This window comes from Buceros rhinoceros, unplaced genomic scaffold (genome assembly GCF_000710305.1).
Source record: "Buceros rhinoceros silvestris isolate BGI_N320 unplaced genomic scaffold, ASM71030v1 scaffold17048, whole genome shotgun sequence".
Classification (NCBI taxonomy): Eukaryota; Metazoa; Chordata; class Aves; order Bucerotiformes; family Bucerotidae; genus Buceros; species Buceros rhinoceros.
This window is the reverse complement of record NW_010427670.1, coordinates 44,819-66,485: the sequence shown is the minus strand read 5'-3', so window position 1 is coordinate 66,485 and position 21,667 is coordinate 44,819. Positions and strand designations below refer to the sequence as shown.

Below are 21,667 nucleotides of genomic sequence, written 5' to 3'. Positions count from 1 at the left end.
ATACACCCATCGTTGCCCTTACACAGGCTTTCCTTCTGTGTATGAGCTTAGCAAGATTTTACCTAGAAATGTAAGTAACCTCATATTCCATCTAGGGAAACCATCCAGGGAAACCATCTGAAAGCGGGATGTTCCTGTTGACCATTGCTTGTGCTTGCTGTGACGGTGGTGGCCCTAATAAAAATCTGGTGATGAGGATATGATTAATGCTTAACCTGAGGTCCCGTCAGACAACCAGCTGAATGGAATTTTGTCGGTGTCACAACTTCGTAGGTTACAAGGCTCGTGTGAGCACTTGTGGTTTAGACTGATGTCAACAGGTATAGTCTCTTTCTAGAACCAGGTGAGTCATCTGAAAGACCAGTTTTCAATGTATTTTGGGATCTATTTAAATCAATGGACATTATTTCTATACCTGAGAAAATCTGGGCTCACTTGGGTCCACTATGACCTGTGGCTGTAGCCATGCTGGTTATGTTCAGCAGTGCAGAGGTTCTGTGGTCTTCCAAGTCTGTTGTCACGGGGTTCTGGTCTGTGTTCGCAGCTCTACGCTCTATTGGTGGCTTTATTACTAGCAAATGTTTTTTGAATATTTTCTTTTAAATAAGAGGCTGCTTTACAGTTTAGTATTAGAGGTGTTTTCTGTGTGGATTAAATGGTTGTGGGATCTCTGCTGTGCAAACACTCCTGTAGCATCCGCTGCATTTTGGTACCATCTCAGAGCTTAAATGGGCTATTTGAAGCAAGTTTCTTTTAATACCCAGCACAACTGGCATCTTCTTATCACAGTGTCCATGGGACAGCCAGTGGTTCTATGGAGCTGGGAAGTGAATTTCAGAAGGCCAGAAGCTGGTGGTCTTGCAGCCATGTAGTTCGGGATCACATGGGTGCCTCTGCTGGTAAAAAAGGGAGCCTGAAACTTCGGAGGCTGGCACTTAGCATGGGGAGCGCTGAACTCGCTTGAGAGAGTTACAGGTTTTACGACCTTGTGCACTGTGGGCTTGACGCTTGGTATCGCACACTCCAAAGTAAGATGTGCTGGCTTGCTGGAAACTGCTGTCCCAGCTGCTGCCTGTTTTGCCCAGGAGCTGTCTGCTGGTTTGCTCACTGGCATGTTACAAACCTACAAAGGGCAGCTGTGAAATAAGATGCTTAAACTGGCAATGTCCCAACTCCTTTACCTAGGCAAGGAGAAACGGGAAGACTCTTGCATGCTGCATTTCTCACTCAGCAGGGTTCTGCCAAAAAGCTGCTGCAAGATACGCCTTTAAAAAAAAACCTCCGACAAACAAAAACCCAATCCCCAGCAAGCCCGAGCACTCACCCCACGTGGCTTTGTAAGGATTGTATAGTGTATTCCTGTTAAAATGCACAATTGTTAAACCACACAGTGCTTCTGTGTGAGTAAACACAGTGACAGTGGTTGCAAGACTGCGTTGGGGCTAGAGCCAGGAACAAAAAAGGGCTCCTCAGCAGTGCACGGTGGTGCAGTCGCGGCTTCTGTGCCTGATTACAAAGAACAACAATCCACAGGATAAAGTGAGAGCACTGAAATTTTTATTTGTTACCTCTAGGTACCACGAGTTTGACATTAATAGGCAAGACCAGTGAATGAGCATCAGTACATTGCATTCAAACCCGAATCTCCAAAGCACCAAAAATGGAGCTAGATTTACTTCTTAATCCTATGGTCAGCACACTAGTCTGGACTTGCTGCATCTTGTATTGTCCCTAATTTAGTAGCACATCGTTATGCAGTTAAGGGGCATGAGGAAAGAGTCATTGTGTAGTACCACTTCTACGTCATCATAGGACTACAACATGCACATTCTACTATGTGGCCCAAGCAACAAGAATACAAGTAGAACAGTAACGGGTGGAGACAGGTTCGTGTTAACACCACCTATGAATTTGTAGAAACCTTTTTGGACTGGTACCTACAGCAGTTCATCAATTTGTGTGGGAACATTACACGCATGCACGAGCGATACAGTGGAAAACACAGCGGGAGTGGCAGCAGGACGGAGGACAGAGGTGAAATCGGTGATGGGATGCACTGGAAACAAGACCTTCCTCAGCTTTCCACAGCAAGTCTCTGCTCTGTTAGCGAGGCCTGCTGGGCAACAGTTTTGTTCTCGTGGCTGCGGAGTTTTGATACGACTTCTAGAAACGCCATGCTCTGCACTTCCTTTTGAAGAGGTTCTGGAAGAAGAAACAGTAAAAGAAACGGTGCTTTGTACGAGCCTGGCAAAAGACCAGAGATGGTGAGCGTGGGAGACTTTTCTACTGAACCCCATGCCACGTGTGAGCACACAAACTCGTGTGTACACACGATCTTGTAATCTACTTTTTAAAATTGCTTTTGAGGACAGAGAGAAAATCTCCAGGGCCTGGGGCATGCACAGACCCCATGGATTTCTGGTGGAGACAAATGATGAAGCCATCACAAGGATAAAAAGCCCCACCTGGACTGCTTTCCAAAACAGATGCCTAGGAAGTGTTTTTAGTGAAAATAAGTCTTCTGCTTTATTCCTTAAACCAGCCTGACCAAGTGTGTTTGCCTTGAAAGGTTCACTACCTCTGTCTGCATCATCAGCTCTGGCTGGTTGTGTGGAGGTGCGAAGTGGGTGAGGCCGTTCCTTAACGGACATGTCACCACTTGGCCACTGTCAGCTGTCCACTTACAGCTCAGCACTGAAGTTAACATAAATACGCGGTGCGTTACGTGCCTGTGTGATACAACGCTTACGTCTTATCTGAAACCATGAGATGCTGTTTTATGGTTCTGATCCTGGATTGCACTGTGCTTTGTATTAATAAGGAGAGGTTGGGAACAACCCATAAAATTGAGCAATTTTTTTTTAAAAAATGAGCCTTCTCAAAGCTCTGTCCTTTAGATGCCTCACAGTTGAGATCCAAAGCAACTGGATTTGTTTCATGCCCTGTTCAGGTCACTCTAGTGAACTCCCACTCGGCCACAAAGACCTGCAGGTATTTTTGCTTCCCAGGTGCTGCTGGGTGCTTCCAGGAGAAATCCCCAGTGCCTGTTTCACACAGCTATGCCGGGCACAGTTACTACTTTTTTTTAATAGCAAACTTTGACATTTCCCTCCCTACCCACTTTCTTGTTCACCTTTTCCAGTTTTCTTGCAGTTGTGTAACTCCTACCGTTTAAGGGCTGGGAACTCCCATGCTGCTGTGCACCTGGGGACAGGTATATACAGAGCGGCATCAGAGAAGCGGTGGGGGTGGGGTATGCTGTGTAAGCACCTCCTGCTCTCCTCCTTCTGAGATAACACCGTGTTTAAGCAGGTGCTACTGAACTCAGGTTTTGGGAATTTACTATGTTTTACAGGGGCTGAATAGTTCTGCTTAACATCCGGGATCCTGCTGAGCCTGGAGACCCTCACACGCAGAAGTGACTGTGCTAGCCATGATTGCTCTGCTTTTCCTGATTCTTTACGTGTTTCCATTTTCCACTGTCCTCATTTTTTCCCTCTTTACAGCCACTCACTCAAATACAGGAGCAACTTCCAGATGGCAAAAATCACGTATGTGTCTATTTACTGCTCAACACGCAGCTGCTGGCAGTGTCAAATGTGAATGGGATCCCAGATACCCGGTAACAAAGGTCAGTAACAGCAGCAGTCACTGGAGAACTAAACTTACAAATAATTAAACCAGTCTTCACAGAACTATAGTGGGGTCAATTTCTTTAAAATGGCTACACAGGCCTGTTTGCAGCAGAATAGAGAAACGTGTAAATGCTCACTCCGTAGAGACAGTGGTGAAAGTAAGTTAGAGGCAACAGAACTGCAAGAGAGATGTATTTTAGTATGCAAAGAGCAGGCTTGACTCTTTGATTTCTGCACACCCCCCAATCCTTTCCTCAGTTACAATAGTTAAAAAAAAATAAAAGTTCATACCAGGGTTGCTCAGTGGTTACTCTCGTGCACGCACTGATTTTACACAGGCCTGTTCACGAGGAAGCAGGGCTGAGCACTGGGTCAGCCGAGTGCCGGGCTGTGGCTGTCCAGCTGCATGCTGTACTCATGCGCTGCCTGCTCCCCGGCAGCCTGTGCGCGGGCCAAGGCACCTCCTGTCTCAGCAAAACTTACGGTGGGTGGCAGACTGAACTCTGCCAGCTGCATAACCCTAAAAAAACCCCCTAAGATGAGACTGCTCCTTACTCTGGTGGAATAGAGATATGGATATTTAAATAACTCTCTCGATTTCGCAGGTGACAAGATCCAGGGAAGGGAAAATGCAAGTGTCAGGCAGAATTTCTGATGATCATTATTGTAGTTGGAAGCAGTGGGAACACACACAAGAACATCCCAGTGAGGCTGAGGGGGAACCTCTGCAGAAAGGCTTCTGCTCTGAAATGGACACAGTCCCAAGCACTAAACAGCTCAAGAAGGCTGTGAGTAACAACTAAATTACATGTCTTAACGTAAAGGTGAATGCCTACTGGGAGCTGAGGCTTGCTAGCAAGTTTTGAGCCCAATCATTTTTTTTTCATGGAGATGTACATACTGCTCTAAAACCAAGTACTTGTTCCTTTAGGATGGCAGTAAGACAGCATTCACTGGCGTGGAGGAACAGGTCACCAGCGTCACACACACCGTAGGCACGGAGAGCTCTGTTTCAGAAAAAACCACAGCAGCTTTGCTTACAGACACAGCACCCACTTAGCTGTGAGAGAACTTTTGATCAATTCAACGGAATTGCTGTAAACTCATCTCTGGAGAACCGTCCCATGTTTCACACTTGGCAAGTCATGTGCGGACAGGCAGTTCCCACCTTTCTGGACTTAATCCAGGTCTTTGTTGTCTTAGTTGTCTGTAAATTTCTGAAACCTCTATGGAATGAAATTTGTTTTCCTTCTGCAGAGTAAATACTTCTTCTAGAACCCAATGAAAGAAACAGCCACTTCTTGAAACCTCAGCTGGAAATCAAATTTCCCCATGAAATCTTGCAGGGGTTTTTTTTGTGGGTGTTTTGTTTTGTTTGCCCACACACAGGTGTGACCACATCCTCAGAATGGTCTGACCTTTGGCAGAGGGTTAGCTCAGAAAGACGGGTTTACAGTGTCCAGCACTGACATGTGTTAGGGCGTGTCCTGCTCATCTTTCAAAGCAACCGTGAACAGTTGTGCCTGGGCCCAGCACGCGAGGGCTGTGGAGGGAAGGAGGACTCTTGCTACTGAGGTAAGTGCAAGGAACCCTTCTAAAGCAGGGTTATCACCTACGGGATGTACTAAGTAAGTACTCATCTGTGTGCACATCTGTCTTTGCAAATATTATCTGTGTCTTTATTAGTTTCCCACCATTCTTTTAAGAATTTAAAACTACACAGTTCCACCAAATTTCACTTGACTAAGTTAACCAATCACATATCAGTTCCAGGGAACTTGCAGCTAAAGGTGAAAACAAAGTTCTTGTTATCTGCATATTTGCAGAAAGTCTGATACAGTTCAGTTCTACATGCCTTTCGCTCCTCTCCCATCAGCTGAAATTGGAGCTAGCTGCATCCTGCAGAAGCAGAGTCTAATTTCTGCAGTTAGTATCCAAAACAAAGTTAGCCTCTTTCTTGACACTATAACCAAACACTATATATAAATAAAATGTCGGTAAATCGAACCCTTCTGTGTATGTTCACTGTGAACAGAGAACCAGTCTCAAGACTGTGTCTGCACACGCTTTACTTCCAGGCTGGAAGAGAATGCAGGTTAGATCCATAAATCTCCAAGGAAAGCAGCCTCTCCTGAGTACTCACCAGATCCTATAAGGGCACAGATCAGCACCATGGAGTTGTATTTTATCTCTGGAGCACTCCTGTCGTCCGAGAGCAGTCTGTGTAGAATTTGAATAAGCTGAGCATGTTCAAGATCCTTTTCAGCAGTGACTGAAATACAAGTGCAAATTTGTAAATCCAGTAGTGCCACTTGCTTTGATGCGTCTGTGCGTTAACCTTCTATTCACACAGGGATCTGTCACCGTAGTGGAAGTGGTGCTGTGGTACCTAACTCATTGGCATGAAACGGAAGCATGTATTAGACGGTCCGATGACAGGAAGCACAGCTCTTGTAACAACGTAAAACAGCCTAACTCCTTGGAAGGACACACACCAAGCGTAATGATAAAATCCAATCTTAAATGTGCAGTGAGCTGATGGAAAAGCCACCAGGCTTTCTAGCTATTTATTTCAGCTTTCAAGACTTCCATTGTCTGAGTTTGCTTCTGGAAATCGAGTAAATACAGTAACGTGTAATTTTTGATTCCATGGCAGGGGGAGCTCAGGGTCCATTATAAAGGCTCTGAAAAACTTCCAAAGATCAGCGTGTGAGTTATTTCCTTTGTGGTTTTCGAGGAAACACCATATATTGAATTTGGGCTTGAAACATGAGACGGTCCGATGACAGGAAGCACAGCTCTTGTAACAACGTAAAACAGCCTAACTCCTTGGAAGGACACACACCAAGCGTAATGATAAAATCCAATCTTAAATGTGCAGTGAGCTGATGGAAAAGCCACCAGGCTTTCTAGCTATTTATTTCAGCTTTCAAGACTTCCATTGTCTGAGTTTGCTTCTGGAAATCGAGTAAATACAGTAACGTGTAATTTTTGATTCCATGGCAGGGGGAGCTCAGGGTCCATTATAAAGGCTCTGAAAAACTTCCAAAGATCAGCGTGTGAGTTATTTCCTTTGTGGTTTTCGAGGAAACACCATATATTGAATTTGGGCTTGAAACCTTTTAACATCTGAAGACAAGACAAAGACCACCATCCATGTGCCTAGGAACATTTTTGCTTTTCATTAAGTAAGTCAACTTCCATGACTTACTGGCAGTGACTTGGAAGTTGAACACAGCATTCCTGTAGTATGCGATGGCAAGAGATGAAATCAAGAGCAAAAATATGTCATGTTGCTTGTTTAGTTTCTTATCTTAGTTTATAAGCACGCAAATAGGATAATTAAAACCTCTGCTGGACATTTACTTTTTGGTAGGTGAGCTGAGGGACTACAAAGGCACGTCAAGACATGTAATCATCTCTGCCTTCACATGACAACTCTTGCACCTGTTTCTGTGGAACTTCGTAATAATGAAGAGATTTTTGGGCCATTATCCACCTCTATGTGTATTCTCTCTCTCTCTCCCTAATTAGGTAAGTGAAAGTTTAACTTTGATAAGCCCTATCCAAAGAGGATTTATTGTTCCAGTGTAGGAATGTAGTCAGGTCATGTAGTCTCTGCTCTGAAGTATGAATGATTTTTTTTAACTGTTAGCCTTCTAGCTTTTACCCAAAATCTGGAAGTTATGTTGAAGGGCCTTTCTAGATCATGTGATCACCTACAAGAATACGGGAGCAGATGCTGCATTACCAGCAAACTCCAGTTTTCTGCATAACCTTATTGCCTGCCTATGTCTGCATGAGCTGTTATGTATTTCTGTGCTACTGAAAGGCAGGTGGAAGGGGGTGGCTCTTCTGTGTTGCAAAAGAAACTCACACAGCTCTCCCTGTCTGACTCCTCGTGGCCACAGACTACAGAAAAACAAAACCCAACAGGTAGAGTTAACCGCTGGGATACTCACCTAACTCTAAAGCCGCTATTAATGCCAGTGCAACGAGAGCTTCATTTTGCATTATTACGTGTTCACTGGTTGCCATGGTTACTAAATGCTTGATGCCACCACTCTGTACAATGGTCCTAATTACATCCTAAAATAAATAACATAGAAATAAAAAAATTATGCATTGCACACAAACGGTATTAAATCACAAACTTGTCATGGATGCTGTGTTGTCTTTGGGGAAGGATACTCACTGGCTTTATGCTCACATAATCGCTTCATGCATAAACGTACATGCATGTGGGCCTACAAATTCCCTGCTATTCCTCTGCAATGGTAAGATACAACCCGTTAAACCAAGCCAGTTAACCACATGATTCAGTTAAGACACACGTAACTAACGCCTTTCCAGGTTATGCTGTGTCAGTCAGTGAAGTTCTCGTGGTGTGCCATCAATCGCCTTAACCGTGAGTCCAGTCTGTTATGTCTGAACTCAGCTCCTTCAAAGAGGATTAGTTTTCCCTTGTTCATGCTGTGATGTTCAGAGCAACTTATCAAAAGCATGCAACAAACCATTTATTTGGGATAAAGAAAGAGACACAAGGGCAGTTTTAATAAAGCTATCAAATCCTGCATCTCTTTCTATGAATTTTCAGAGTTTCTTCAAAATGTTCATAGAGCTGAGATCACAAATATTCTACTTTAAGGTGCAACAGAAATGGTGTACTTGAAAAAATATGTATCGAAATGGGCAGGAAAATGAGCAGCATTCTCTTGAAGTACTGTGGAATTTTCCTTCAAATACAAAGCAGCATAGAAGAGGACAGTTAATGGGAGACCAGCATGTCCTTTTCTGTTTAAAGCCAACAGTTAAAATGAACCATTTCCTTGTTATCTAGGAAATGAAAATGCTGAGTGGGTTAAATGGCTTTAAAGCAGTTTAAGCATACACAGCTGGGATTCTGTTCTCAAGTCCAAAATTTGATCCAATTTACATGTGTGACAAAGGATGAAGAAAGGCTTCTATTGGCTGCAGCTCTTTGCTTACTTGTTAATTATCACTTAAAAAGTGAGTTTGCACCTGGTGTTTTCACCATTGTATCTCCCCCAAACACCTGGAAACTGTTTGCCTGAAAATCAGGTAACTTGGCATGCCAAAGGGAAATTGTTCAAGGAACTGTGGTTTGCTTTTTTTATTTTTATTTGTTCTGTGGGTTCTCAAAGTTCTGAAATAGTAGTTATTTCTTGAACTAAGAATCCAATTTTAATTTTTAACCATCGTGTTGGATTTCCATTTAAAGCACACCTCCCTTTCTAAGTCCAGCACAAGCCAACACCCGTTAAGTGATACATGTGTTTAGAATGGTTTATGTTCCAGTGCCTGCACGTGCTAGGCAGTGACAGTCTCTGTGCAAGGAAGCAGACACCACACCGGGGTCTGAGCCCTTGTGTTGCCATGCACAATGCAATTGCTGCTGAGCATGATGTTACATGGTATCTGCTAGTTTGGGAACTTCCTGTGAAAATTAACCCCATCCCAGCTGAACCCAGGACACACAATATGATCATAATCCTTGAAACCTGAAAGATTTTTTGATAAATAATACCGACATTTTGATAAATAATACTGAGGATGCTAGTGGCACAAGTCACAGCCTCAGGACTCAAGAACTTCACATTTAAACCCCGTTTTTTTCTGAATGACATAATGATGTCCACAAGCATGTAAGTATTTTTATATTTTTCCTTACTTGCAATGATGTGTTTTATTATGTGTGATATTCTGGTGGAACTCCAAAGTAGTTTTGAGACTATGGAATAATCTGGGAACTGCTAATTTCTATTTGAATTGGTGGGGAATTTTGGGTCTATAAGCCTTGGGAATCAGCACCTTTGCCATAATTTTTTTTTTTAAATTGTAAGTAAACATCACCCTCCAAAAAGCAGTTCCAGAGAGACAGAAGAGATGTCAGCAGTCAGGTTTGGTGATAGTGTGGCTTAACTCACAAGTACCTGCTCAATTTTTTAGAATGAGATGTGTATTTTCTAAATTACTGTCACCTTTATAAATATTACTCCAAACCCTTTAAAATGAAAACCCAAATTCAAATCTCATGTGCTGTAAAGCACCTTACAGTTGTACTCATATTCAAACCTAGAGGGCAGTAAAAGCATTTAATAAACCACCCTCTCCAGCCCTGTTTTCCAGTCGTTTCCTCTACGGAGTACCTAAACCACGCACAGAAGTTCAGTTCATCTGTGACAATTCGGTTGATTTCTGTAGTAGTATCTATTTGATGCCATCAATAGTGTCTGTATTTAGAACTGCATTCCGATTTCCCGTAGCGATTGATAAAAACTCGCATCTGTGGCAGTGTGTGCTGTCTACACGTGTCTTGGGGACTGTGTGTGGCGGCTGTAGAAAAAAGAACTCAGAAAAAATGAAACCTGGTGAGCTTTAGAGGCTGAACATAAAATGGAGAACAGGCATTAGGAAGAGGCAGTAATATCAGAAATCAGCAAAGACTGACATCTCTGCCAGGTCTGTTGATTTGTTTCTGGAGAGACTCAGTATAGATCAGGTCCACAATACGTTTTTCACTTTGCAGATGCTATGCACAATGAAGAGGTCACTGTTCATGTCTGAATTCTCCAAATCACACTTGCTATTTAAGCTCAGTCATGCTGCCTGTGTTCATTATGAGGGAGCACTAAATGAACTCTTGAGCCTGAAATAGCTTGTTTCTGGAGGAGATGTTTTTGTTGTTTCTAAGGATGTGTTTTACCTAATGCTTCTCCTGGGCAAGGACGGTTGACTTGGACTGCTTATGTAAAGGTATTTCGTTGATGGAAAGGTGCTGGGAAGGACAGAACTTACAGTCCTACAGTTTTTCCTTTGTCATGTACAAGCAAACTTGTACATGACAAAGGAGAATAAATGATAATTTACTGAATAAATGATAATTTTTAACGACCTGTTTTAATGATCTGTTAAAACTCTGAAATGTTTTATGAAGAGTAGTAGGGGGACAGACTATTTGTGGATCTCAGTTTCACAGAAATACATAGCAGGATCATAATAACTGAGTGCAATGATTCTTCACAAAGAGCATCATTAAAATGTAGAAGATATGCTAAACCTCGACAGGATACCTTCCAAATAAACGTGAGGCAAGACTGAGCCATGTGAATCCTAACAGCATTCCTTCAACTCGCTTGCTGCTCTGAAATTGTTTTGCTTTGTTTAATTATTTCTTTTTAACTACAGAGTTCCAATGAGCATTTTAACCTGTTGCTTGTGGCTGACCAGCACATCCCAGAGGCAGAGGAGATGCAACAGGTACATAACCAACCTGGCTCTCTATAAGGGTTCATACCAGAGGACTTGCTACCAATACCAAGTGCAGAGGTAGCTCTTAGTTTTTACAGACTGACCTTTTTCACCACTAACTTACTTTTGATTTGCTGTGTCGTATAAGTGCAGAAAGTAGTCTGTTGGACTCTCCCATCACACCTGCGTGATCCTTGGCTTCACACCACTCCACCAATCGTTCCACCAGTTTTACATTTTTGCCCAGCTGTTCAGCTGCTTCTGCTACACGATGCCGGAGCCAACAACACAACAAAAAAGTCATCACTTTTTTTTAAAGCAAGTGCTAGAAAAATAAGCTGAAAGTTACTAACTAGAAAGAGTTGGTTACGTAGAACTTCACTAGCTTGCACTAACAGTGGGAGAAGCCTAGGCTGTGTGGAAGCAAGTAAAGCCAGTCAAAATTGAAACAGATACAGAAAAACATGAATAATCCAGTTTTTGTAAACAACATATCAGCCCAGTTAATGAAGCTTGTGCATTGATTAAAAGTAGGGAAAATACCGGTGATATCACATGCCCAGGTGAGCTAGCTCAAAAATCTAAAACCAGGCGGGACCGGCTGCCAGAAGGGAGCACTGTGATCAGTCTTAGGTTTTATAGACTGTAAGTCACGTAAGTTTCTTCAATGAATTTCTATTTCATATCTAATAGCTTTGCTAGCACTAGAATGGATCTCCTGAAAAGATCTGTGGGACTGGGCCAAAAATAATATGGCTCATTTATCTCATTAACTACCTTTGTTTTTTAGCAGACTTCTGTTTTTGAAAAACCTCATCCCGGAACAAGCTATTAAACTATAAGGTGCGTGTTCATTTTGGAATTGCAGTTTATCAATGAACAAGTACATTATTCTGTTGCACGGAGCTAGGTGCAGCCAGGAAACGCGGCAAGTGAACAGCAAAACTGGAGTGATAGCTTAAAACACTCCCACCTCAAAACATGCTTGTAATGTGACAGTGTAGGAGAGTTCAGAAGTATGAAAGTAAATAAGCATTTGACACCTTATTCTGAGGGTCCCTGGTAGTCAGTTTAGGAGTTTGAAAAAAAAACAACCCACATTCCTCTGCCTTTGCATATGTATTAGATTCATTCTGAGACTTCAGGAATAAAATATTAAAAACCCCTCTGCTTCTCTCTTGTAAGAATCTTGGCAGCATATCACAGACTGAACCAAAGAGAATCACTTAACAGAGAGAACAGTTTATTTTTACCTTGTGCATCTATTAACATTCTTAATGTTCCCAGCAGCTTGAATTGCACAGGGGGCATCTCCGATCTGAGAAATTTCAATACAGCTTCTGCAACACCAGCTGATAGCATCTTAGCCTTATTTACAACTGCGTGAATAAAGAACAGGGATGATCTCAAGAACACTTCTGGAAGATGTGGTTTATTTCCAAGACAGTCTTCAAGACCAAATGTTCAGACACAGTTTGAAAAATAGCTTGCGAACACAGACTTCAGGAACACTAGTGTGTGCTGACAATACTGTGTTGTGGGAAAACGTCATGGTTGCTAAGACAGAGGTGTGAAATTAAGTGCTTTTTCCCAGCATGCACATTCGATTTTTCAGAAAGGCGTCTTCTACAAAATGCGTCAAGCAGAAGCCCAGGCTGGTACTTGCACTTCAAAATGTGAGGAAACTTCTCTGATTCCCAACAACACTCTTCTGTTTCACGTAGGCAAAGGAACTAAAGCATCTAATTAGCAGAATAACCTCTTACCTGGTTATCTCTTTATACGAACAACACTCTGGCCTGACACATCTGGAGCCTGTAGTGCCTGTATTGCCTTCCCCAACTCTCTTTTACCCCCTCCACTAGTCCACGTTCTCTACTTTCATGGAGCTCTCTGAAATCTATGTAAGGAGCAAACCTGGTCCAATATTGTACTTGGAAAAACATTATTTCCTATTCACAGTAGTGTTTAACAAGCAGTTCATCACTGAGGACAGTTATTACTTGCTCATTTTTCTATAACAATATTCATGAGATTTTATGGAGGTCTCTGGCAGACATCCTTGAGCACAGGCTACAGGGAAGGTTGCTGACCGATGGAAGTTAATAGAATTACTCGCCCGAGAGAGGTAAGCGAATGGCGTACTGCTAAAGCTTTGTGGGTCTAGTAGTATGTATGCAGGATCATTTTTAGAAAGTTACTGTCTGTCAAAACTGAAAATAGTAAGATTAAATAGACAAAAAACTTATTTTTGGCTTGGTATGAGAAAGCATGCACAAGTATTACAGACTTGCTTTGCTTTTATGTGCATGGGCTCTGCCTTTTGTGCTTGGGTAATCAAAACGCATAGAAATTGTTATTAAAAATAACAAAATTAGCATTTGGTTCATTGCCTACAAACAGTAACTAATTGCAGTAGGCTGGCTATTCTAACAGCCTGCCTCCATCTCTAATCTGGGAATTGTCAAAGCCTCAGGGAGTTACAGTTCGATGCAGCGTTTCAACAAAGTGGGCACTGTTCTCTGGTGGAGACTCTCAGCTGTGAGAGAGATCCCAAATAAAACAAAACAATGCAGTGCTCTGGACAGAAAGGATTGAGAAATCAGATGTGAGGCCTCCTCAGCTTCCTGCCTATTACAAAGCTGCCCCTTCCTTGGTCGGGATAATATTGTGAGATCAAAGTGGTAAATGAGAGTCAGAGGACCTGTGATGTACTTAAAACTGCTTGTTGCAACTGCTGCGCAAAAGACATAAAAGTGATGATAGGCCTGAATGAAAAGCAGCAGTCTGACCTGCCTCTACGACTACCAGTCAGTTCTCCCACCCTCATCCCCTTGGGGGTGTGCTGTGGGAGAACAGAATTTCACCTTCGTGTAATTAGCAATGCAAAGCGAGGCTTACCAGGAATAGCCAGGTTTCTGAGAGCACTCAGTGCAGCGTGCTGCACAGTTACATTTCCATCCTCCACATGTCTGTCTAGCAGATCCGTCAGCTTTTGAACTATGCCATTATCCACCATATGGATGCAGTTTCCGTCTGTGTGAGATGAGGCAAGTCACTTGTCAATGGAAGATTACTTTTACAAGAGCTTTTTAAAAATAGAAGGGTTATTTCCTTGCTCCTGTCTAGATTTCATTGTTGGGAATTTGACCACCGTCATCAATGGGAGTTGCAGTGCCCATGCCAAACAGAAGCAATATAACAGTGTAGAAGGCAGAAATCCCCTATCCCTCTCTAAAAATGTGAAGCAGTATTTTTAAAGTAGGCTTAATGCGTTTCAGGATTGTAAAGTGTGAAACTACTGATGTTGCTGTATAGCTCAATACTAGCTTTACCGCGACACGTCACTTTTGTTTGTAGCAGACAGAGCATGATAGAAGGGCAGAGATAAATTTACATAAGCTATTACGAGATATTCTTACCATTTCTGGCAAAATTTGCAATAGCCAATGCTCCTGCAAGCTGTAGCTGGTGGCTATTGGAAGGAATCCATGAAAGTACTCTTTGGAACACACTGCCTTTTCCTCCTTCGAATAACTTCTGCATGGATTCATCTGGGGTAAAAAGCATAGACAGTCAGCAAGCCAAAGAAGGGTGTGTTAGCAAAAATTATTCTCTTTAGATTTGTGAAGCTCTGCTGGCTTCACTACAATGAATCCAGTTCTGCAATGGGACGAGAGAGAAAATCTGACCCATTAAATGTTAACTGGCAGCTAGCAGGTCCTCTAGGTTATTTAGAAAAAATACATAGTAGTATTCAGCAGCCAAACGGCATTACCAGTACCTCCTGTTGCTTTGCAGAAGACAGTGACACACTGTACTTACCTCCAAGCAATAATAAAACCATAAGATCGGAAGCTGTTTTAAGTTCTGCAATATCATCCTCTTTGTCACTGTCCACGGTCTTCTGGACGATCTCAAGTAAGCACTCCACCAAGCCTGCTTCAACCAGCTGCAGTTTAATGACATCTGAAGAACAACAACATGGGTAACAGGAGTCAGAATCATGATTTTTAAATACATCTATCGGAGAACAGACTGTGAAAGGAAACAGTGATATCAACAGTTTCACTGACAGCTTGCATAGATAAAACTGCAACTTCTGTATTTTAAAATCTCAAGGCTGACTTCTGTTACTCATCCCCCAGCCGCTGCCCCAGCTGGACTGCCTTTAGAGCACCACTCTACACTGTAGCTGTATGGAGTACACTGCTCCTCACTTCTCAAAAGTGAGGATGCTTTTCTACAGCAAACTTCTGGCATCTCAGTCAGCAGGCAGCAGATGCAGAAGGAATGTGCTGTGTCTGCGCTTTCTAATGACTTTGGACTGTGCTGCACAACAAACTTACTTAAGGTTTCTTATTCTATTTCAGGTACTGAAGAGATACTGACTCCACTGGACATGGAAGTATGAAATACAGAACTTTTTGATGAAATCTCAGAGCAAGTAATCACCCATTTCTTCTGGATGAACTAAGACATCCGCCGTTCATTGAAAGGGCTGCAGGAGGAGGATGGTAAGGTCAAATCCAAAAGGTTGGGTTGGAAGATAAATTCGTTGTGATTGAAGAAAAACTAGAAACTAATGAGGCAAACTCATTTCTTAGTTATTACTGGCAACAAAGCTCAACAGAGAAAGTGATAAACATGTTTTTTAGGTGGTCACACAGGGCTTAGGAGCAGTATTTTTTCTGTTATTTCTTGAACAAAATCTTTAACATATTTTTCCCTGTGAATTTGGAGCTGGGAATCTCCTTTACATGCCTAAACTCTTTCTGCTAAGTGGGAATGATGCTGTGTTATGTCTTTTTGTTAACAGAAAATTATTCTGCTAGTTTTTGCATGATTTTAGAAAGCACAGTCACAAACTTCTGCAGAAATACGCAAACAAATGGATTTTTCCTAGTTTTCTGCATGAAACAGTGTTTCAACAATAAGGAGTTTAACCCAAATTAAAATAATTTTAAAGGCCAAAGCTTCAGAAATATTTTATTTCATACAATTTACAGCTGACGGCTGGGTGAGGAAAAGTGTTCTGCCTCAGGTGAAGGATGGGTCTGACTCTGTTTCCTGTTGTCACTAAGCTCTTTGCCTGAGTGAAATTCATTGTTCCTCCAAGAGCGGCTGACCTTCTCATGAACTTTATTAGGGAATGTAAAATATCCAGTTGGGATTTTTTTTAAATAGGCACTTTTTCACTGAGGTACTTTAAAAAATAGAGTTCCCTTTAGTTACAGAATACCGGGCTGCAGATGTCCTGTGATTTGAAGTATAAATTGCTACACCAGTTATACAACAATAAAACAAAACAAACTCTCAAAAAACCCCAACCACCAAAATCCAGACTCTGTTTTTGCCTCCTGACCTATTGCTAATTATCTACAACCAAAAGCCCCTGAAGACTGAACTCATTTAAGCATGCCTTGAATCCACAGCGGAAGCGTTCAGCTGCCTGCCTCATAACATGCAGGCCCCTGAGTTATGTTCAGCAACAGCATCAAATTTTATTGTGACTATAAAACACACTCTAAGAAAAACAAAGCAGTTGAACTGAAATAATGTCAAACTTGTAAGAGGTTTGACCCAATTCTCTGTCAGTCTCCAAAGACAGAGCTATCTGAAAGCATCCTGCTAGTTATTGTAGAGTAAATATTTTGGCAAAATGTGCATTTTTAGAACTGAGAAAAGGAACCCTGTTTTCATATACCACTTAAAAGACAAAATAAATTTTTAAACTGAAGTAAAAATTTATCTTGATTTATACTACATAAAACAGACACAGTGCATGTGTACAACAGAGTAGGATGAAACCTAAATCTTTAGTTTGCAATTCTGTCTAATAATTTATTCCATTCAAACAAGCTTTAATGCTGAGGTGATTAAAACAAAGTTATAGAGCCATCAAATACTGCGATGTCTGCTATAGCCAGAACTGCTTCCTGCTTCAATCCAGCTCCACCTGTTAACTCATGTCTTTGTTTCCTTTAAGGGCAGATGGTGGATTATACAAACCACCCAGAACTTCCCTGGGCGAAACAACCCGGAGAGGTGATCAGGCACACATTGCTTCCTACTCTGGCTCGAGCAGTGAATGAAACTCAGGTCTCCTGGGGCTACTATAATATATATGTGACCAAACACCCAAATTAAATTCATATGATCTCTCAATGAACAGCAGAGGGAGAGTGTCCAGCTCTTAGCTCAGCAATTAACATGTCCTTTGCAAAAAATAATGTCCGCAGGATACGGAACTGCCACTGTTTCTGCAATTCCAGGTAATGACCCAGTGACTGATGTTCTGGTGCTGGACACTAGTCCTGTAATGGACCGTGAACGCTTGAGCCAGTGTTTTGCAGACAGATGTTGTAAAGCCCTCTAAAATGTGGCTTTTGACATTCCCACTGCGGGTAAAGGGAAATAAAATATTACGTAATCATACACAGGGTGAATCAGAGGTGGAATTAGCATCAACAATTTGTTGGCTCCTGTCATATACTCAGTCAATTAAGACCTATAAAGTGAATACTTTATATGAAATATCATCACAAGGATCAACCATGGCAGGTTATGAATAAGGCAGCATGTTACTCTGCATTTAGTCCCCGAAAAAAGCACTGATATACCAAAATATATATAAGGGTATGAATAAAAAAATAGAGTAAGGGAAAAAAAAATCAAATTCTCACCATTTTCTGCAAGGGGAGCCAAAACTTCAAAAATCATCTCTTTTTTATCATGCTCTATTTGCTTCTTGAACAGTTTCACAAGCTCTTCGGCAATATTTGTGTAGGCAAACTGCTCTTTACTTGACTCTGTGAAGCAAAGGAAAAAATTTGGTATCAAGTAAACAAATCACATCAAAAAGTAGGACTCTTTTTTTCATGTTTATTACCAGGTTTATTCAGTAAGATGACTAATAGTGCTCTTCAACAGACAAGAACAATAGACTCATGCTTGTCACTAAATGAAAGGAAAAACAACTTACGCTTTAAGAGAAATGTACTGACCTGAGTTAATTATGATTAAGGCTATTGAAAATATATAAACATACGATCAAGGCTGCTGGGGCTGTTTCTGCCCAACAGAATCTTAAGGTAGCTTGTAGAAACAGTAACATCACAAAAATATACATTACAGCTTTGATTCTCCTCAACAGGAAGGCTAGCAGATTATATACACTGTGTCTTCTACAGGAGGAATGAGGAGTCGTACTGAATGCTTTCATGTTTCTGAGTTTCACGATGGTGACCTTTCCTTTGAAATCTGTGCGTGGCTGATGCAGGACCATTTTCTGTCTACGCACAGGCAGCATAAAGCAGCTTTACAGATGGGCTAGCTTTCTACCAGGAGGTTACCCAGCAGGTAACGGTTCTTCAAACGTAGATTCAACAGAAGCATCTCTTACTCCACTGCCTGTATCTTCTCCTCCTCTCTGGCAGTATTACATGGGATGCAGGTGGTAGGGCCGGTGTTCTGCATCCTCCAGTTGCCACCTCCGGAGGGCCATCTGTAGTTAGACAACCTTCCAGCTCCTTTGCTACTGCTCTAATGGACAATTAGGAATTATTTTAATGTAGAATTGACTCCAAGGATTAGGGAAAAGTGTGAACTGCAGGCCTAGATCCTTTTTTGCACTCCCATTATTATTTTCTCTCACTATGCAGGACTGCATAGCATATTCTAAGTGGATTTTTGACCTTTATGGTATTTTTAAAAGCAGAACCATCACTCTTTTTTAGCGTTTTTGCCCTGCTTTGACACAGAATAAGAGTATCACATAATGCTTCTCAAGGGATCTGTGCAATGCAGTCATCTTGTAAGCGATGAAAAATGACAACCTGGCAATAAAATTCCCTGAAGTTACATGGCAAAAATAAAATATTACAGTTACGATGTGATTGTCTAAGCTATTGCTTAAGGGAGATTAAAGTATTACAAGCTAAATTAATTTTGTGCCAGTCTTACAGAACAACCATCTTTTCAGCGTAGGGAAACGTGAAAGGAAACAGCTTCTTTCCCATGGTTGTTATTACTCACCTGGGCAGAGTTGGAGCTTTCCAAAGAGGGTAAGGACGTGTAGTGAGGATACCATTTATTACATTTAATATCCTTATGGTTTTAGTTGCATTTTAGGACTAGAATTTCCAGTATACAACTTGTATTATACTTTCTGCTGTGCAGACACAATACATAGTGTCCATCTTGGAAGTTCTCCGATTTATTCATTTATTTAGTGCTATTTTGATGTCTCTTTCTGTTGTCAATTTATTAAGTAGACTTGTCTGCTATAAGCAAAGTTATTACGAGTGTGATCAGACTACACTAGATAATGTGATATTCTCTCTGGCCTTGACATCTAGGAACTTAGGAAGTTGTGAATAACTTTGGCCACCAAATAGTACAAACTGACAGATACATTTCTCGTATTTTGAACTGCTGAATCTTCTTAGAAATACGGGATGATATCATAACTGCTACACTGTTGTACTCCAGTGCAAAATAACCCCCTTGTAAGACTAAAATCTCACAGAATAAGTTAGCAAAAGAACAGCAGCAATCAATTTATTATCACACCAGTGATAGTAAAACACGGGCCCTAACAGCCTGGTAGTTTACACTTGGTGGAATTCCAATGAAAACTAATCTACTTGCAAAGACATTGGATCAAAGCAGGACCACAAACTTCAATTTAAATGAAGGTGTAACTAAACTTGATAAAAATATCGTCTACAGCTTAGTAATATTCATGATTTATAATGCAAGTCTTTAGAATGTGTTTAAACTCTACACCTAAAAGAATATTGTATAGGCAGATTTATGAACTGTGCTTGTCTCCGTCTCATTCAGTGATTTCCATGAGCCAAATATAATCCTGATATAATTCTGTGGAGTACACCAGGATACATTATTTATATTATTAATAAATAATTCACAGTAGGTAGCAGTGCTCAGGAAATACTGTTTAGATGATTTAAAACGTTCTTAATTGGATTGAAGAACATTAACATAAAACATAAGGTTGTACTAAGTATCCAAATAAATTTCAGTTACTGAAGGGGAAAAAAAAACCACCAGACAACTATAGATTTTAGAGATAATAAGCAGAAGTTGCTTGCTTTAAATTTCAAATGTACCAAAAAGAATGAAACAAGGATCATTGCAAGGCTTTTGTTAGTCTTAAGAATTAACTTTCCAAAAACGGGATGTAAATTTGACATTAATATTGTGGACTTACCAAGTTCTGCTAGATTGCCAAATGCAACAAGGCACATCTCTGTCAGAGCTGCATTTTGGCAATGAATACCCAACAATTTCACTAGTGTAGGAATAACACCCATATTGATAAGCTGTGACTGGAGGGTATCTACATAAAAAGAAAGTACAACAGTGAGTTAGCATTTCTGTTCGTAGTACTATTCTTCAAATCAAAAAAGCATTTTTCGCACAAAGCAACTTCTAGACTAAGCAGCAGGAAAGTGTCTGTCTCCTCTACTCTTCCACACTAGGATCTGGTCCAGACTTGAGATATGGACTCATAATTTCCCCTGCATTGGGATGCACTCCCAGAAATATTCCCTCCTGAACAGGGTATAGTGAATTATGCAGCTTCTGATAATTTTGTGGTTATCAGGTTCCTAACACATGTTGGGTTTGATTCTGACTCACTGAGACTAACCAGCTAACTGAAATCAAACAAAACTATGTCAGTGAAAGAATTATTTATCTGAGAGCTTGTTCCTATATTCTGTTTTCACTTAAAGATCAAAACTGGAAAATTAAAATTAGAATGAATATAAACTGGCACTGAAATAAACATGGAGAGTTTTATAAACACAGGAAGTCACAATGTAGATTATGAGGAGCTTGAGAAAAAAGAAAGTTTAATAAAGACAAAAAAATGGAAGGTTTAAGAAAAGTCCTTAGAAGCCATTCTGATAATTTCTTGCATAGGATGAAAGTTTATAGTATTTACAAGTAAGAAAGTTATTGATCCTAGATGTCTGCAAATAGAAAGATGCTTTGATGGTTAGGCAGAAACATGATTGTTTTAAAGGATTATTTATAACGATATTTTCTCTTACACATTTTACCTATAACATAGCAAAGAAGAAAAACATTGTTTCACAGTTGAATAGAACGAAGCAGACACGAACACACCAGATGTTTAGTAATTTTCCTAAGCATCTTTTTCCCCTTGTTTCTAAGCACTTTAACTATGTTTAAATGTTACAGATTCAAAGGACAAGGATCCAAAGCCCAGTGAATTAAAGAGAATTGTATTACTTCATTTAGCTTTGGGCCAAGCCCTACAGGTAAATTAAAAATTTTTTTTTTTTTTAAGGAATTCATTCTGAGCATCTGAAATCAATTGGAGTTTTTACATCTGTGGAACCCCAGCCATAAAAATTGCAGATTTTTACAGGGCATCTTAAATCTAGCAAATTTAGTATCATCTCATGCTCTTGAAAAACTCTTTGTCTTCAAGATTCTGCCAGGTATGTTTGGAATTTTCATACAGTACAAATTATGACAGGATTCTGGAATGTTTAGTTCATTTATATTCAGTGTAAAATACCTTCATAACAATTATCGATTGGGTACACTAAACAAGTAAATGGCATGGTTATTACAGGTTACTGGGGATGAGCAGGAATCCTCACGACTTGACATCTTTAATAAAATTGTATTACTTACCAGTAACTGAATTTCCTTTTTTGGGGGGAGGGGTTATCTCTTCCACAGATTCATGGTCTTTAGAG

General features: G+C 40.8%; 1 protein-coding gene across 1 annotated transcript in view; it reads right to left on the bottom strand.

Annotated features, from left to right (window-relative positions):
- Positions 1-1,535: 1,535 nt before the first annotated feature.
- Positions 1,536-21,667, bottom strand: part of RAP1GDS1 (RAP1, GTP-GDP dissociation stimulator 1) — a 49,862-nt gene continuing 29,730 nt past the window's right edge. The window contains exons 5-14 of the mRNA XM_010142010.1: positions 20,143-20,271; positions 17,594-17,719; positions 14,733-14,876; positions 14,330-14,461; positions 13,809-13,943; positions 12,161-12,286; positions 11,032-11,171; positions 7,598-7,724; positions 5,779-5,907; positions 1,536-2,202 (exon numbers count right to left, since the gene is read on the bottom strand). Coding sequence (XP_010140312.1) covers positions 2,075-2,202; positions 5,779-5,907; positions 7,598-7,724; positions 11,032-11,171; positions 12,161-12,286; positions 13,809-13,943; positions 14,330-14,461; positions 14,733-14,876; positions 17,594-17,719; positions 20,143-20,271 — 1,316 coding nt within the window. The 3' untranslated portion in view covers positions 1,536-2,074. The remainder of the gene's footprint in view (positions 2,203-5,778; positions 5,908-7,597; positions 7,725-11,031; positions 11,172-12,160; positions 12,287-13,808; positions 13,944-14,329; positions 14,462-14,732; positions 14,877-17,593; positions 17,720-20,142; positions 20,272-21,667) is intronic.